This window comes from Scardinius erythrophthalmus (assembly GCF_964197995.2).
Source record: "Scardinius erythrophthalmus genome assembly, chromosome: 4".
NCBI lineage: Eukaryota > Metazoa > Chordata > Actinopteri > Cypriniformes > Leuciscidae > Scardinius > Scardinius erythrophthalmus.
Window position 1 is genome coordinate 50,555,180 of NC_138224.1, and position 18,940 is coordinate 50,574,119.

The following is an 18,940-nucleotide window of genomic DNA, read 5'->3' on the forward strand; positions in this document are numbered from 1 at the left end:
GATTCATCACACACTGACTGTCAGAAGAGTGAAACTGCAGAACGTTCTCAATGGATTGCTGATTTAGATGAAGTTGCAGGAGATACCTCTGAGTTCATCTCAGCATACAGAGATAGAGAGTGATTTCTAGTGTATGTCATAATTGGGACTATGTATATGGCATGGTTTTTCAAATGGTTGATTGTGTCATGGGTCCGTGTGTGTCACCAGTTATTCTCTATTTGTTATGGCCCTGTCTTGTAGGACTGTGTGCACAATCTTCTGTCTGTGTGTCCGCTGTGTGTGCGGTGCGTACGGGAACCACCATACAGAGAACCATACAGTGTCACATGAACTGTTTCTATTGTTCCCAAAGTTTTCTAATTAACTTTACTCACATTTGTCACCACAATTGAGTCCTCCATTTATCTGAGCTACCAGACAGATTGGGGATTGGCTACACTTGATTTATCTGAATATTTAACAAGTTTGCTTTAAATCTGTATAACCTAAGGTGGTTTATAAGAAATTACATCACTGATATGTCAAGATGTTGGTCTGTCCAATAATCTAGTGTAAAACAGTGGGGGTGGATGTGATGAGTGTATGTTGTTATTTTAATTTCTTTATATATATATTTGTATTTTCCGTGTTATTGTCTTTGTTTTACCCTTTTTATAAATGTGTTAATCTGTATAAAATGTTAAGGAAGCACCATTACGTAAGTTACGTTGTGTAAGCGTGAGGCTAAAGCTGATGGTATTTCCGGTGGGTGCCCTCTCTCTCTTGCGCGGGATGTCATGGTGATGAGAGGCATGTACCAGAGTTTCTCCTTGTTAGAAGTGTCTGATGGAGTCTGTTATATTTTGATACAGAAACTGAAAGAAGCCTAGAGTAAATCACATCACAACTGCATCATCGTGTGGGATCTCTTTTATTAAGAAGAAAACACAATGCAGACGGAAACCCACCACACTAGGAGTGAAGAACCTGCTTTACAGATTTGAAGACACGTGTTTTCACACATCACTCAAACACAGAACCAGGAAACAGGAAACTCTTCAGTTCAGAGAAACTGAAACTGAAGTGTAGTTGAGCTGGTGTGTGTTTGTGTCTCTGTATTCAAGCAGTAAAATGGCAGAAGCCAGCATTTTTCAGAATGAGTTCCTGTGTTCAGTGTGTCTGGATCTTCTGAAGGATCCAGTGACCATTCCCTGTGGACACAGTTACTGTAAGATCTGTGTTACAGTCTGCTGGGATCAGGAGGATCAGATGAGAGTCTACAGCTGCCCTCAGTGCAGACAGAGCTTCAGTCCAAGACCTGCTTTAGCTAAAAACACCATGCTGGCTGAAGTGGTGGAGAAACTGAAGAAGATTAATCTTCCTGCTGACTGTTACGCTGGAGCTGGAGATGTGCAGTGTGACGTCTGTACTGGAAGAAAACGCAAAGCCGTCAAGTCCTGTCTGGGGTGTCTGGATTCTTACTGTCAGAGTCACCTTGAAGAACATGAGAGTTTCTTTAAAAGAAAGAAACACAATCTGACTGATGCCACTGGACGACTGCAGGAGATGATCTGCCAAACACATGATAAACTCCTTGAGGTTTTCTGCCGCACTGATCAGAAGTTTATATGTCTGCTGTGTACGATGGATGAACATAAAAACCACGACACTGTATCAGCTGCAGCACAGAGGACAGAGAAACAGGTATGAACTATAAAGTAGACACTGATGAAATAATGTTGACACTATTTATATTGGCACCCATATGATCAGGTAACATCATCCACACTGCAGACGTCACAGAAGTGAACAGAAGCTGTAAGTGGACTTTCACTGCTGAGTGTATTTGTGCTCCGCACTGAACTTAACAGAAAATATGGTGAAAATTGCACCGTAAACACATTTATCAACACAAACTTTTGTAAAACTTTTTATGTACTTCTCAGAAATATACTTCAAATTCCGCTTAAGTATACTTGACTTATACTGACAGAAAAGTGTAAGTATATTTGGCCTGTACTTGTTGATTGAGATATACTTATGTATAATTAAGTATTCTAGGTATTCTTGGCTTGTACTTGTGTTTACTATTTAGATTTTTTTTTAAACATAATATTACACACTGTCTTATAAATTAACATGGTCAAGTTTATATAGTAACAAGCTTTCGGGTGGAATAGCTTATAGAGATAAATAAAATAAGCATGGAACTGAAGCTGATCTTGTAATTCCCTTACGAAAAATAAGTTTATTCAAGTGTTCTATTAGTATATTTCTTTTCAACTAAAAAGAAGAAAGCATACTTTCAGTCTACATTTTATATACTTCTCAAAAATATACTTTATGTACTTCTCAGAAATATACTTAATTACACTTAAGTGTACTTGACTTATACTGAGAGAAAAGTCCAAGTATATTTGGCCTTTACTTGTACTCAATGTTTTGATCCAGATATACTTAAAAGTTTAATTATTCAAAGTATACTTGGCTTGTAGTTGTGTTAACTCTTTTGATCGTGTAGCTTATTAAATATACTTTTTTTACATCGTTTTTCATACACAGTTTTATGAAACTTACATTGTTTGAAAATATTGATATAAAACAGATATGTTTCTAATTCTGCGTATCTGAATTTTTGTGTAGGCTAGTCCACTGGTAGTGTACATAGGAATTTACTCTAATTCTACTTTTTCCCACCATTGGCTGAATTTTCCAGCGTAACCCATGAAGAGAAAACAACTGTGAAGCTTTGGGGGTGTTGGACTCGATCTACTCCATCTGTGTTTTGATCATGTTTCTGAATCTGATCAAGGCGTAGTTTTTGACAAAAATTTGATTTTCTCATCTTTTTCGTTTAAAATGTTGCCTTTCTTTAAAACTTACCAACATTCAAGTGTTGATTAAAAAAAGGATGCATGAAGCTAATAAAATGTTTTTAAAATTAAAGTACAGTTAAAGGTATTTTTCAAGTATAAAAAAATAACATTTGAACATAGTAGTATAGGCCTACTGCAAGGGCAAAAATTATATATAAATAGTAAACTATAAGTATAAAGTTAAGTTCACTTAAAAGAAAACTTGTAGTATAAAACTACTAAACTAGTAGTTTACTGAATATGCTACAAGTATTAAAATAGTGAACTACTAGTATACCCATAAGTTCACTTGCAGTACAAATGAGAAACGTAATTATGACCTAGTTGTGCACTTAAAGTTTACTACTGTTACACTTATAGTACACTTAAACATATACTTGTATGTACTGAAAGTGGGCCAATTTAGTCCCAAGCGGTATTATAATAGTACACTTACAAGTTTACTACTAGTTAGTCTCAGCCTCAGACGTCACGCCCACGGAACGTTGGCTAAACGTCTGATGCATATGGTACACTTAACTGGAAACACTTCAGGAATGTCAAAGTCGTCATCTGATTTGTTGAATTTTATCGGATTTCCGGGGGGCGCGAGTGTCGCGTTTATTTTCGGTCCGCCGGGAAACAAAGCACAGACGTGTAATTGCGTTTCCTACTGATTTACTCGGTGTTTTGATCAGATGTGGTAATGCAGACGCAATTGTTGTTATACGTGCATGAACAGATCAATGACTTACTGCTTGTTTTCTTCTCTTTCTTTGATTTTCTATACTGACTGACTTGTTGCACGCCGGTCTGTTGTTGTGGGGACATTTCCACGCAACGAAACGTGACGCTGAACGAAAGGAACTGTAATTGGTTGTTTGACATGTCGGTCAAACGGCCTTAAGGGCGGGCCTTGGCCAAAGAAAGCTGCTATGAATTCCAGACCTTCAGCCTGAAGGTCTGGAGGTCTGGAATTCATAGCAGCTTTTCTTCTGGCTACGCGAGACTAACTACTAGTACATATTGACATTAGTATACTTACTTCATAATGTATACTTAAACATGTACTTGAACATTACTTAAGTATACTTCATAAAATGAACATGAAGTATACTTTATCGTAAGGGTTAATAAAATGGGCAGGAAAAACACTATCCACATAGCCTGGCAAGCCAGACCTACATCAAGATGTTAGGTCTGGCAACTCACCATAGACACGGCTCAATCCGAGGGGCGGGATAAACGGTGGTCTTTCAAATTCCCTCTGCACGCAATTGGACAGTGCTTCAACCAACCAGAGCGTTTTCCCAACAGCGGAGATAACGTTAGTTGATAGATTCAACTTTTGAATCTGGCCGGAAAAACTACAAACACGTCTTCCTTTTTTAAAAATGACTTAAGTGCCGTTCTTTGCTCTTTTCTCAAAGAAAAACTTAACTCCAAGTCCTCCAGAGTCGCGGCCAAAGCCGATTTGAAAGACTGTTCTCCAGCAGCAGAAGCCATTCTTTGTTTTCAAGTAGCAGGGAACCGTCGCAACTCTGTCGTCATTATGGTAAGCCCGCCCCGCCTACTCTATACACAATGTGATTGGCCTGACCTAATTTTGTTTTTTCCAGCTCGAAATTCAACAAAGAGTTGCTAGACCACAACTGGCTGCAAAATAAATTTTGCTGCCACTAGGGTGCGTCTAGATTTCTAGGCTACTATCCACATGCAGTTCAACAAAAGACTAAATATAACATGAAATCGCGTCCGTTGGAAACACGAATCGCATGCTACACAGTACACAACACCACACATGGACAGAAGAGCGTACGGCCAGAGCAAACTCGAAACCGCATGCTTACACAACAAGACAGAGCGCATGAGAACGAGCGAATGCTCATCCTGTGAACTCACACCAGAATACAAGAGCATGAATGTCTGAATCACGGCACAACCAAAACCAGACTAGACATGAGTGCTGGAATCCGACCATCATGATTAGAATATTACACAGACACGAGACCTTATGCTCACACAAAGACAAGACAATACAGGAGTGTCAGGACTCTGGCACAAAACCAAGAATAATCTAGAACAAAGTGACAGAACCCTGACAGATATAGTGACAGCAGTATAAACTGAAATCTCTGTTATTGATTTGTGGTGCAGAAGCAGCTGAAGGAGACGCAGAGGTCGTTCCAGCAGAGGATCCAGCAGAGAGAGAAAGATCTTCAGCAGCTGAGAGAGGCTGTGGCGTCTCATAAGGTGAGTTTGGAGAAGAAGAGAAGTTTGAGAAGTCTCAGTCAGGACTCACTGAAGCTCACTGTGTGATTGTGATGTGTCTTAACAGCGCTCTGCACAGACAGCAGTGGAGGACATTGAGAGGATCTTCACTGAGCTCATCCGCTCCATTGAGAGAAGCCGATCTGAGGCGACACAGCGGATCAGAGATCAGGAAGAGACTGCAGTGAGTCAAGCTGAAGAACGACTGGAGCGACTGGAGCAGGAGATCAATGATCTGAGGAGGAGAGACGCTGAGCTGGAGCAGCTTTCACACATACAGGATCACATCCATTTCCTGCAGGTAACAGAGATCTAGAAGAACAGGGCCATAGTGGACTTGAGCAAGAGACTCACAGAAATATTTCATGAGAGCAGAATGAGCTGTTGACTGAAGTATTGTGTTATATAATATTAAGGTAGTTAAGGTAATTTGTTGTGTGGGCACACACATGGAGTGGAAGTTGGAAGAGCAAGATCTGATAAATATGGTTTGCGGTAGGTAACATTAACCCCTTTTTTTTAGCATTTTGATTTTACGATTCCTGGATGAAATCTTTTGCCTGTGATCAAAGACAGTGAGAGCTGATGTTGAGGACTATAGCTCTAACCCCTAATTTCCACCAACTGCGGAATGGCTGCAGATCCGCTCCGGCGATCCGCAGCCCTCCGGAGCAGATACGCAGAGCTTCTATTTTTGCCGGGTTCCGGAGAGCTCCGCAGCAATTCAGCACTTATATCGCGCGATCATACGTGAATTCGCGAGATCTCGTGGGTCCTTGTGACTTCAGCTGTTAGTCATGGCCGCAGCCGTTCTGCAACAAATCCGGACCTAGTGGGTATTGGAGGATGGTGGAGCACGGAGCTGACACGCAGCGGAGCCGATTCGCAGCCGTTCCGCAGTTGGTGGAAATCCGGGGTAAAACTCTCCTTCTGCTTTTAAAGGTGTCATCGGATGCAAAATTCACTTTTATAAGGTGTTTGCATATAAATGAGTCTTTGCAGTGTGTGGACACAACCGCCATACAATGAAAAAAAAATCCATTCACTCCTTTTTTTTTTTTTAAATCCTCAAAAAGCCTAAACACTCTCAATAATCAGGTCGTTTGGATTTTCTGAGCAATATGGTGTCATATTGGTCATGCTCCGCCCACGACCTCTTACGGACTGTCCCGTATTAGCATATTTGCGCCCTCAGCCATTTCTATAGACCTTGCACATCCATCTGTAGAATATTGTCTTTGAACTCCTATTTTTGCGGTCGCTCTGTATATTTCTATGGCATCGCTGTTGAGGAGTAATTCGCTGGTGAAGTGGTTTTACTTATTGTAGAGTTAATGAAAGTTATCATGAGCATTGTAATGTTTTAAGCAGATGTCTTAACAAATGTCAGTAGACCGAGAAGATACACAAGATCGCTGTGAAAATACAACGCTGAAAATAGGGCGGGGCTACATATGGTCTATATTGTCCATCAAGGCAGGTTGCCAAGGCAGCACTTTACGTGTCTTGTGTTGACACGCCCCATGGCAGTTGCAAATTATCCTTTAAAGAGACATGGTTGAAACGGGTCGCTGTGAACAGAGCTGTTTTTGAGGAGGTAAAAAGGGTGTTGTTTTACACAACCATCGAGGAATTTTAAACATAGTATGTTACAAACTTTACATGAAGACCCTAAAGAATCATATCAACTTGTGGAAAATGGGCATCCGATGACCCCTTTAAAGGTGACCGGTTTGAGCAGATTTGGAAGGCTGTCTACGATTGCCAAACTGGTTTTATTTCTTCCTCACTCACATGCAGATGCAGAGAGAGTGTTCTCCATGGTGGGTTTGAACAAAACCAAAACTAGTAACAGTTTGGCTCTGGATGGAATGCTATCATCCATCATGACTGTGAAAATGGCTGGCTTTGAGCCACAGTGCTTTAAGTGGAGCCCCCTACCCCTGTCATCAAGACATCCAAATGTGCAACAAACACTTATAACACAAAACACCATTCTTGTTAAAACTGTGCCGTATCAATGAGCTAAATGTGTACACTCACACAAAAACACAGACACACACAAACACTTTAAAGAACTGCTGTTCAGTTGGCTCGTTTGGGGCCAAATTTATTTCTATTTTTATTTTGTGATAAATTTGTATTTTTGAAATATATGAACTGCTAGCAAAAACTTTTGCGAATTTGGTGGGGCTGAGGGGCCACTGCTGCAAATATTTGGGTGGCTCCTCCCCAAACAGATCTCACTCCAAACTTTTGATAAAACTTGAGAGCGATATACAGTTTCATAATTGTTTGACCGTTCCCTTGAGGATCACACCCATGAGAATCTCAATCTAGATCGCATGGTACACTACTCAGATGACTCCCTGTGCACCTTATATCAAGCTGGGCTCAAAGAGCAGAGAGAGGCGTGCTATTCTCTGAGTGTGTGGAGAAGGTACTCTCCAGCTGTGGTTCCCCCCTTCACAGTGGGTGAAGAGGAGGAGGACCCCTAATACGGTGGTCTCGGTGCTAGCACTCATTGACCTACATATTTTGGAATGGACTCCTACCCATGCTCCCACCCTTGAGGTCTCCTCTTCTCCACCGGTCCCACCAGGTATAATGCACTTACTGGTTCCAAATAATTCCTTCCTCTGCTGGTCCCACCCAGCCTCCTGGCTCCTTTGTGTCTGCTGATCCCAATCAGCCTCTAAGCTTCTGCGTTCCAACCATGGAGGTTATCCAAAGACCTGTCACCCTTGCAAGTTCTGTCCAACTCCTTGGCTCCTCCCTTTCTGCTGGCTTCATCCATCTTCCATTTTCCAGGATTCACCACTGACTTCCAGACCTCAGGCTGAGCCAGAGTCCTGCATGGGTTCTGACGGGTGACCCACAATTTTGCTCTAACGGGTGAAAAATATCCAACTGTGTCGGATACGGGTGCGGGTCGGACATGGGCTAAACGTGTCTAAACACGGGTTTAAAACAATCACGTGCAAACGTAAAAATATATGCATATTTTTAGGAACACATCTACAAGAATATGCCTGTATTTTAAGTTGATAAAATAATTTAAAATCCACATCAGTTTATTTGTGCGCACGCCCTCCCAGAAGTCTCTATACCTACTTTCACTTTTAAAAATTCATCATAACCACGCGCAATCTGCTTGCAGTCATCGAGATGGATGCTGAGGAGTTGAAGAAAAGAATAGCTAATGGAGATTATAAAGTTGTCGACAATACGTCATCAAAAATCAAATCCAGTGACTAGGACTAAAACAGACAGGGTATTAATAGACAGGTACAAAGAATGTGATGAGAAACAGCTGTATGCAATGATGAGTGATAAGGGATAGCTGAGTGCAATGTAAAGACAAGAATCATGGGGAATGTAGTACGAGAGTGTGCTGGACACCGTGAGGAAGGAGGACATCTAGTGGTGACCCAAGGAACATAAACCAGACACTGTGACACCCGCCTACCTTCTGGCCAATCCATATATGGGTAAAGGTTATCTCTGTATATTTTAGGCAACGAAATATGTTATAAAACACCATACTAACTCTTTTCGTTTTCATTTAAAGAAATCTTAAACATTATAGCCACACAAATGTGGTTCAGGCAACGTGTATTGATTATATTCACTGCATATAACGTTTGCCTATTTATAACAAAACGAAATATAAAACACAAAACGAAATATAAAACACAAACCTGCCTCTTTTCGTTTTAAATATAATATAAAAATATTAAACATTTTAATATGGTCCAGGCAATATGTGCATTTGTACTAAACAACAGATGTTGCAGTAAACAACATTACAGATCATCTTCGTTGTATTAAAATTTAAAATGACAAAACTCAACCCAGTCTCTTTTTGTTACATTTCAGTTTTATCAATATTAGTTATTATAAAATTATAAGTAAAAGGTACAAGAAGATATACAAATAAAGCAAACAATTCAGTCAAACATACAAAGTCAGCGCTCTAGTCTAACCATACAACGGTAAAGTTAAATAGCTTATAAAGTTATGAAACTTCCCCTCAGAACGACTAGCCGAGGAAAGGCTGTTCCAGGCGGGGTACATGAGCGTTGAGCGTCCGGTGATCGTCTAAATCTCACAACCTGGATAAAATTTTCATAAATCTTTATAAATAAACCACAGATTTGTGCTTTAAACAACTACATTCTCGCCTGAAAAACTCTTAAAACTACATTTCATGATTCAAAAACAGTAGTATTATATTTCAACTGTGTTAAAAAATGGCGCTTCTTATGTTGTCATTCTCCTTGGCGCTGCCTTATCAGCTGTCAATCAAGCTGTCAATCCAAGTTAACCACGCCCTTATTTGTCATACATTTTATATCTAAATACGATCTAAACTAACGAGTTAGAAAAAAATTCATCCCCCTCACAGTTGTCAGGCACTCGGAACCTATCGAAAAATATAATAAAAGTCCATGGGACCAACCTGTAAAAACATGAATGTATGCTGTGCTCCCTTTTGGGACCTCCCTCTAGCGGATTTTCGATGTATTGCAGTTTTTCGCACTTCCGGGTAGGCTTCATTTTTCAGATTAGAATGTTGCCGCTTGGGTTATAACCAACCCAGGCACGTGCACAGGTAGGGCTCAACATAGACATAATATACATAGACGCCCTATTGGCCGCTGGATCGTACGTCAACGGCGCCGCCATACTGCGGAGGGCAACTTTCCTAACCTCTCATAACGAGAATTGAGAAAAATGCCTATTTCTTGTGCTGCTTGGGGCTTTACAAATCGCCACACAATTGAAAACAGGTCTCAGGGAATTACCTTTCTCAAGCAAAACTGAAAATTTGTTTCTGGTTGCATTTCATTTACTATTTTTATTTTCAGAGGAGAAAGGCCACGAAATTTAAAAATACTACTGTTATTGTGTCACGAAATGTAGTTTTAAGAGTTTTTCAGTCGACAATGTAGTTGTTTAAAGCTCAAATCTGTGGTTTATTTATAAAGATAGCGCCTTTTTAAAAATGTTATCTGACGGTTTCGGAGTTGTGAGATCCAGCGATCACCGCGGGCGCTCAGCGCTCATGTACCCCGCCGAGAACAGCCTTGCCTCGGCTATAGTGCATGTCGTACACCGCGTTCTGACGTTCGTCGCTGTCAGTCTAGTGAGAATAATTCGTCTTGTGTTTATCTAACGGGCGATCTTTGGTTTCATTAATCTATAATTTGTTCCTTGGCAGATTGTTTTGGCTGAGGGCAAAGTGAAGTTTCATAACTTAATATATTTAGGCTATTATAACAGTGTAGCCTGCTGTATGTTTGACTGGATCGTTTACTTTATTTCTTGATTTGTATAGCTTCTTATACCTTTTAAAAACTGAAATTTAACAAAAAGAGACAGGGTTGCATCATTTTATTTTATATAGCCTATGTAATAATATTTTAAAATGTATAAATTTACATTATTTATTATTGTTATTATAATAATATACCACTTACAATTATCAATCTATTATAGTTATGCTGTCAAATTATTTTACTATTCATAGTAACTATTTAACCTATTATTTTTTATTGTCTATATTCTGTAATTGATATTTCATATTCTACTGCTATTATTATAGTATACATAAACTATATGCTATTATCAATATATTATTATTATTATTATTATTATTATATTAGTACTTATGATATTATATAATTATACTTTTCAATACTATTTTATTTACTGTATACTGTTTGTTTATTTTATTGACTAAACTATTTACTATTAGCCTACCTCTCACTTTATCTTATATTTACTATTTGCATTGCACTGTAGTTGTACCATATCATATTACCATAAATGATCCATCAGTTATCTTTGTTATTGCTAAAATCGGGTCAATGACAGAATATGCTTTTCCCACAATAAGAAAACTTTATTTAATTTAATGTGAAAATTAAATTATATCTCAGTATGGGGGTGTTCACAATTCTTATCCAAGAATGAAAAGCTAAATACATGACAAGCCAGAGCTTTGGCCATTCCTTATTAAAAAAAATAAAATAAAATATAAGTCTATCTATCGAGAGTTTAACTAACTACAGATGGAACTTTTTTTGTACACCACATACAAACCACCGAAATCGGTTGATAAATGTTTTTTTTTTTTGGTTTTTATACAGAAAAACCGCAGCTCAGCAGTTTACTTGCATTTGATTACAGCGCAGTCTTGCCCTCCACAAAATGGCGGACGCGTTGACGTATCGCAGCAACGTTCCAAAGCGGCCAATAGGGCGTCTATGTATATTATGTCTATGGGGCTCAACCTGTGCAGAGCACATGCCCTTTTTGCCCTCACACTCCGAAGTGCCCTTTTTTTGGTGGTGGTGTTTTTTTTTTTTCTTTTCTTTTCTTTTTTAATCAATGCTATTGGTCATCCTTTACGTCTGTCTGTCTGTTTTACAAATATTTAGCCAATGAAAATTCTTAAACCGAGCTTGTGTAAAACTTATTCGATCCTCAAGCTGTCAGTAAGCTGATAACTCCGCCTCCTCTCACTGAATCAACTGAAGTTCCACAAGCAGCCGCACAGTAGACAGCAGCTGAACAAAGTTTTGCGAAGGGTAAATAAATATCTTGTTGTTTGAATAAGTACTACTAAACACTGTCTATAAAGGCTCATATTTTATTTATTTGATGACTCACTGACTGAGACATGTGGGACGTCGCCTGAGAGAGAGGTCTAGGCTAGCATTTGCCATAGCCAATACATAGCCTAACGGAAATAACTTAAATATCCTGTGCATACAGTAGTATTTCATCTTTTATAAAATGCGATTTTGGCCTAATGTATTTTACAACAGGAAAAACAAACTAGTTTGTAACCTGTTGATGAAAATGTAATGTGATACCGCCTGCGCCGTTTTAATGACGGACAAAAAAATGCACATTTGCACACATTCGCTGGTCAAAAACTATATATTGATAAGTAATACAACAACATATAATTTGTTTTTACCATCGGAAAATCATAACAGGTGCGCCCCCGCGCTGTTTCGTACTGGAACTTACATAAAGCGATCCTCATCACCTAGGTAACTTCTAAGAAATTTCTTCTTTGATTTATGATTGCTGATACAGTTAATTTATTAACATTTAGGATAATCATGTTATGGTAATAATATTCAATTATGGTTATTTCAAGGCTGTTAATATGCATGTGTTCGCTATCTAGCTAATTTTTAATCTATATTATTCTATACTCTCCGCTCATCCTCACATGTATAAAATGTAGTGAATGAAACATGGTTTTACTACAGTAATGTTGTAGTAGTAACAAAAAAAAAAAACATTACAGAAGATCACTGTGAAATCTTTATATTGTATCATGCAGAATGTCATTCATGATGTAATTCATTCCAAGGCTTCATTTATTTGATCCAAAATACAGCAAAAACAGTAATATTGTGAAATATTTTTAGTGAATAAGAGACCTTCAAGAGACCAACATCCCTTGTCCTCCACAGCACAGTATCAAATTTTTGCCAGGTAGGCGGATACATGTTGGATATAGTAAAGGTATGGCTATAGTTTCTTATAATCTGGAATTGATTTGGACATAATTACTCAAATTATATTTCAAAATAGTTTGTCAAAAATACTTGACTCATTGCTCTACCTTCCCCTCTTCTCAATGTCATACATAATCATGGTAACCAAATAATACAAATTAGCTTATAAAACCAAACAGAATAGCTAAAAAAGAGAATATGAAGAGTTCAGATGCAAAAGCCTCTAAGTGCCATCTGAAAAATTCTTCTAGAATGATAATTTTTATCAAGCTCATATATTTAAGTTCAGTAATTTCACTTAAATGGCAATGAAAATTAGCTATTAATTGTCATTTAAGTGAAATTACTGAACTTAAATATACGAGCTTGATAAAAATTATCATTCTAGAAGAAATTTTCAGATGGCACTTAGAGGCTTTTGCATCTGAACTCTCTCTCTCTCTCTCTCTCTCTCTCTCTCTCTCTCTCTCTATATATATATATATATATATATATATATATATATATTTCTCTGCAAAGTTCATAAAGTGCATAAAGTTCAATAAAAAAAACAGATTTTTTTAGCTATTCTGTTTGGTTTTGTAAGCTAATTTGTATTATTTGGTTAACATGTTTATGTATGAGTCAAGTATTTTTGACATATATTTCTATAAATGCAATTTAAAAAAGAGGGAGTACACAAGAGCAACAGAAGGTTGCTGTTGTATTTAGGTTAAGAGGCCCTTAAAACCCTGTTTATCTATATTATCTATATTATTATTATGGTTGTTAATCGTGAATAAATCTAAAGCTTTTGAGACTATTATTTTGTGTTATTGAATTTGTCATGAAGACGTGACCATTTCTTCCTTTTATATAGGCTTACTAAATAATTTTGATATAAAAAAAGGGAGGAGGGTGCCCTTTTTCAGTTTCAGCACATGCCCCTCAAAAGGTCTGTGCACGGCCCTGAACCAACCCAACATGTTATTTTGCTGATGCTGTCATTCATTTTTTAAATATATAATTTCAATATACACTAAACATTTGGAATCATGATCGCAGTCTTTCTAATAACGTTTAAAAATGATATCTTTATTATGCTAATATGTGTCTTATGCTTAAATTTTCTTAGCACATGGTGATTTTCTGCTAAAATGCAGTGTCATTATGTTACCGTGTTAACTATTTCATCAGTGTCTAGAAACAGCCCTCAATGTGACACCACTGATGCACTTGATCTGTTACATTTATGTTATTTTGTAATGCTTTATCATCCAAATGATTTCCTAGAAAGTTCACATATAGTGTAAATGGCAAACGCCAGAATTTGTAGCTCTAATGTCATACAATGAATATGAGAAGGGCTGGATTGAGGAGAGTTACTAAAGATTAACAAGAGCCGCACAAATTTGACAGTAGTGCAGGTTATTGATGAAGTGTGGATGAGCTTTGATTTCTGTTTTCTGTAGAGTTTCCAGTCTCTCTCAGCTCCTCCTGAATCTACCGACGTAAATGACAATCCCTTCAGTTCTCTCTCCTCTTTTGATGATGGCGTGAGAGAATCTGTCCGTCAGCTGAGAGACAAACTGGAGGATTTCTGCAAAGAGGAGCTGAAGAAGATCTCTAACAGAGGTAAAGTCCAGGAGATTCTGCTCTCAGAAATGACCCTCCATCATCTCATATCATATGGAAGATCATATTAGAAATGTCTTAGGAACAGATGCAGGGATCATTTTCTCTCAACATGATAATCACACTCTTCACATCTGTTGATTTCCACAGTCACTTCCACCAACATTGTTCCCAAGACCAGGAACGACTTCCTACAATGTAAGTCACTAAGAAAACAAGCAGAATAACTCACTGAGTGTGTTCATGTTCTTCCTGTAGAAGGTGAAAGAAAACATGACAGAAAAGTTTTATAGTTGATCATGTAAATGATGATCTGCACAGGATATCTGGTATACTGTACTGAGACACTGCTGATATATTGAACATGAAGAGTTCAGCTACACTGAAAAAAATAATAACACTGAGTAATACTTTATTTTAAGGGTCCATAATTATTCAGTAATTAAGCATTAACACACCCATAGTTAATGGTTATTGCAATTTATGACAAAATTCAAAATGATAGACACATGGCTCATTCAATCTCGGATAATTCTATATCCACGGATTCAGCATGACGCAATAAATAGCCATTTTCCAGATCTCATGACCTGTAGGTGGCGCTGTTTCCAAGTTTGGCATGGACCCTCAGGTCATGGCTCAGATGAAGCGTACCAATTTTCGTTACGATTGATCAAAGTTTGGCCGAGCTATAGCTTCTGAACCAATTTTGGGTCGACCTTGTTAAGTTTGCAAAAATATAACTTTTGAACAAAGACGAATGAAAGTTATAACTTTTGAACAAAGATGAATGAAAGTTATAACCTTTAGAAGACTGAATTTTTGAACTGGTGGTGGCGCTATAGAGTTGGTCCTAGAGACTCCAAAATCGGTCCAATTACTTTTCATGACCATTTCTACAATTGTGCCAAATTTCATCATTTTCCTACTTACGTTTCATTGGGCTGCCATTGACTCACATTTGGGAAAAATAATAATAAAGTAAACTAACAAATACAATAGGGGATATCCCCTTCGGGGCTTGGCCCCTAATTATGTGTTTTTTTTCCCTCTGACATTTAAGGGTGACATATAGGCCAATAAAAACGCTTTTAGGTCGAAAACAGTTTAGATAGTTGTTCATATGAGAGTTATGAGACATTTTTTAAGAGATTTAAGTATTGTATTACATGAGTAGCTCTCGGCCACTTTCATTTTAAAAAAGTAGCTCTCAAATGAAAAAAAGGTTGGAGACCCCTGTGCTAGTGAGTGGCGGCTTCAGCATAGCGCTCGTCACTCTCTAAGCCAGTGGAAGCCTGACAACGGCCAGGTGACAAACACAGCCTTCCGAAGAAAAAGCCTGCAACACCTTGCTGTTTGTCTGTGCCAAACACCGCTAGGGAGCTGTAGCTCAGCATATCGCTTCTAGTCTAACTCTTGTGCATCAATTAAAAAAAGTTACACATAGGTCCATAGTGGACAAAAATGTCCGTGCCAAACAACTGTCATAAAAATGTGAAGCTTAGGAGCACAGACTTAAGTATGGTCTCATTTGAAAGAAGACCCCTGGCAGATTATTGCTAAAGTAGAAAAATTGTAAAAAGTAAAACCAAAAAAAAAAAAAAAGTTGATTTATGAACATTATTTTATATATAAAATTGATATTTTATGAAACATGCTGAACTCTAAAATGGCTAGAAAATCGAATACATAAATCTAAACAAGTTGCGTTCCAAATGTGAGCTTGATATCTCAAAAAAAATATCTTTCAGTAAGATTTTGTTTGGGTGCACTACCACCCTATTGGATGCCAGCAAAACTCCACTGGTCACACAGAGGTTTGATTTGTTATTTGCAGTAGAGGTTTTCTCTCTCAAATATTACAAACACACACATGCACACATACACATATATTTTTTTTGTATTAAACACATACAAACAACACTCTGAAATCCAACACACCCACACAATTATCGTTGCATAATTTGTCCAACTGGTTCTATAATATGCCCTTAGCAGAAAACAGGAATAAAGCGAGTATTTGCTTTGTAGGCCAAACCTGAGAAAATGGCACCATCTGGTAAAAAATAGTAAAAAAACATGTTTTATGAAACATGTTGAACTCTAAAACTGATAGAAATTCAAAGCCATAAGTCTAAACAAGTTGTGTTCCAAATAAAAAAATAGCTTTCGGTAAGATTTTGTTTGGGCGCAGTAACAGATTTTCCCCATTAGATGCCAGCAAAACTCCACTGGTGCACACAGTGGTTGGTTTTTAGATTTGCACTTGAGTTTTTCTCTCTCAAATATTACACACTCAGACATCCATACCAACACACCCACACAATTATCGCTGCATAATTTATCCAATTGGCTTTATAATATGACGAAGCAGAAAACAGTTAAAAAGTGAGTATTTGCTTTATAGGCCAAACCTGGCACAATGGCACCATCTGGTAAAAAATAGTAAAAAATTAAATTTTGAAGCCCAACAGAGAATGAAAGTCTCTTAACAAAGATTGCATAATTTTATAGTTAAATGGCCCTGTGATTCCGGTAGTGGTCGACGCGCGTTCACAGAGATGGATGCTGGCGTATGACGTAGTACTAGGGCTGAACGATACATCGAATTTTCATCGTCATCGCGATATGAACTCGCGCGATGAACACATCGCAACAGACAGCCTGACACGATGAATAACGCCTGGTGCAGATTACAAGATTTTTGTGTCTGTTTACACGATTTTGACTCCTAAAATCTTGTCAGAAAACAGAAACATGTCAGACTACACTTTCCGACCAGTCATCGCGTGCCGTCACGCACACATTCACTCGCAAACATTCACTCGCACACTCGCGCGCACACACACACACTCACTGTCCCTCGCTCGCTGACTCGCGCACACACACACATGCTCACACACACTCGTTGCTCGCACTCTCACTCACTTGCGCACACTCTCTCTCGCTCACATACTCAACCCGTCGTGGAGGACCGTTAAAAAATTAAACATGCTAGTCTTTTTGTCGTGAAGCATCGCAGACGCGACGTAGGTTGTCGCCCACTATGAAACGATCGAATCTTGCATCCCGACGCCCGTTGTCGTTTACGAATCTCCACAATACCCTATGTCAAACGGATCGTGACAAAATCGCACTAAAATCGTGTAATCTGAACCAGGCAGGTAATAAACGTTTGACCTATCATGCAAATAACCTATTAAAGCACTATGGGAACAGTATAGCTAACATTCACATTTGAATATTTATCGAAAGTTATATCGTCATCGCAATATTAAACAATGTTATCGCACATCGCAGCTTTTCCTCATATCGTGCAGCCCTACGTAGTACGTAGCGTAGGAAGCGTCGTGACGTAGAACGAACGTGACAGCGCAGCCAGAGAGCAGAGCAAAACAAAGTGTGTGTCACTTTCACCTAGGGCTGGGCGATATGGGCAAAAAAAAATATAACGATAATTTTTTTTATATCAGTCGATATCGATAATTATCACGATAAAAGTCAAATCTTTATTTCTTTAAAGTTTAAAGGCAGATTTTTGCTCCTAAGTGAAAGTTGTAGAAACCTGGGCCCGGTTCCCCAAAACGTTCTTATCGCTAAGTAGTTCTTAACCTATTCCTTAACCTCTCTCTTAACGTTATGGCACGATTCCCGACACGTTCGTACGCTAAGTATATCTTCTGTAAGTCACACTTTCGCAAGGTTGGTCTGGACCACTCTTAGCTTTACCTTATCACTGTTGCAGGTCTATATGAATATAATTCTGAAGTTTTAATACACCCAGACAGTGTTCAATTAGGCTAATTCAAGTGTTTTCATGCAAAGAATAAAATTGTCATTACACTGATTGTTGTTAGATATTTAATTATATTATTATACAATATTATTAATTTAATTAAAACACTCTTTTAAAGGCCAGTGAAAGCATAGGCTACTGTCAGTTAAGTCCTATTCGGACGCTAATATTGTTTCTCATGGGCTTGTATGGTATTTTAAACATTTACAGGGGTAAGTCTGTGATTTTAGTGCCGTCCGAATCCATAATATCAGTGTTTTTCTCACCTAACCCACGTAAAAATCCCTTGCCAAATTAGTACCTACTGTTTTTTGACAAACAGGTCATGTGGTGATTTAATTGCCGTCTGAATCCACATCTCTGAGTTTACAAGAAGAGATTCAAAATTCACGGTTTAAATCCTTTTTGATCACTGCCGAGCACCGTACGCAAGATGCACACTTTTATTACTGAAATGCTGGAAATTATTTACAAGAACAATATTTCATCGCAGCTCCATCTCAGCAAACAAAAATGGGAAAGAGAAGAAAGCACATACAATATTTGAAAAGGTTATTGTGGCAGCAATATATGTTTAAAATATGTAGGCTAGGCTATTATAGGCTATTATAATGTAGTTTGGATTATTTTTTATAATATCCAATAGTCCTAATAAATGTAATTTCAACTATTTCTGAAGTGTTTCTTTAATAAAGAACACCGCTTTCTCACATAAACAGCCCCTGCACGAGAGAATAATTGATTCTCGAGCCATCGATATCAAACAATTCAGCACCATTGCCACGGACAGCACCCGGTAACGTCGCACGTAAGAAGGTATATCTTAAGCAGCTTTCTAAGGTATAGTTCGGGGAACACACTTAGGAACATAAACAACT

At 38.2% G+C, this 18,940-nt stretch overlaps 1 protein-coding gene across 1 annotated transcript in view; it reads left to right on the plus strand.

Annotated features, from left to right (window-relative positions):
- The first annotated feature begins 1,035 nt into the window (after positions 1 to 1,035).
- The window catches only part of LOC308689941 (tripartite motif-containing protein 16-like), a 28,764-nt gene continuing 10,859 nt past the window's right edge, over positions 1,036 to 18,940 (plus strand). Inside the window, exons 1-5 of the mRNA XM_081364066.1 lie at positions 1,036 to 1,686; positions 4,995 to 5,090; positions 5,176 to 5,409; positions 14,104 to 14,266; positions 14,417 to 14,464. Of these exons, the coding sequence (XP_081220192.1) occupies positions 1,114 to 1,686; positions 4,995 to 5,090; positions 5,176 to 5,409; positions 14,104 to 14,266; positions 14,417 to 14,464 (1,114 nt within the window). The 5' untranslated portion in view covers positions 1,036 to 1,113. The remainder of the gene's footprint in view (positions 1,687 to 4,994; positions 5,091 to 5,175; positions 5,410 to 14,103; positions 14,267 to 14,416; positions 14,465 to 18,940) is intronic.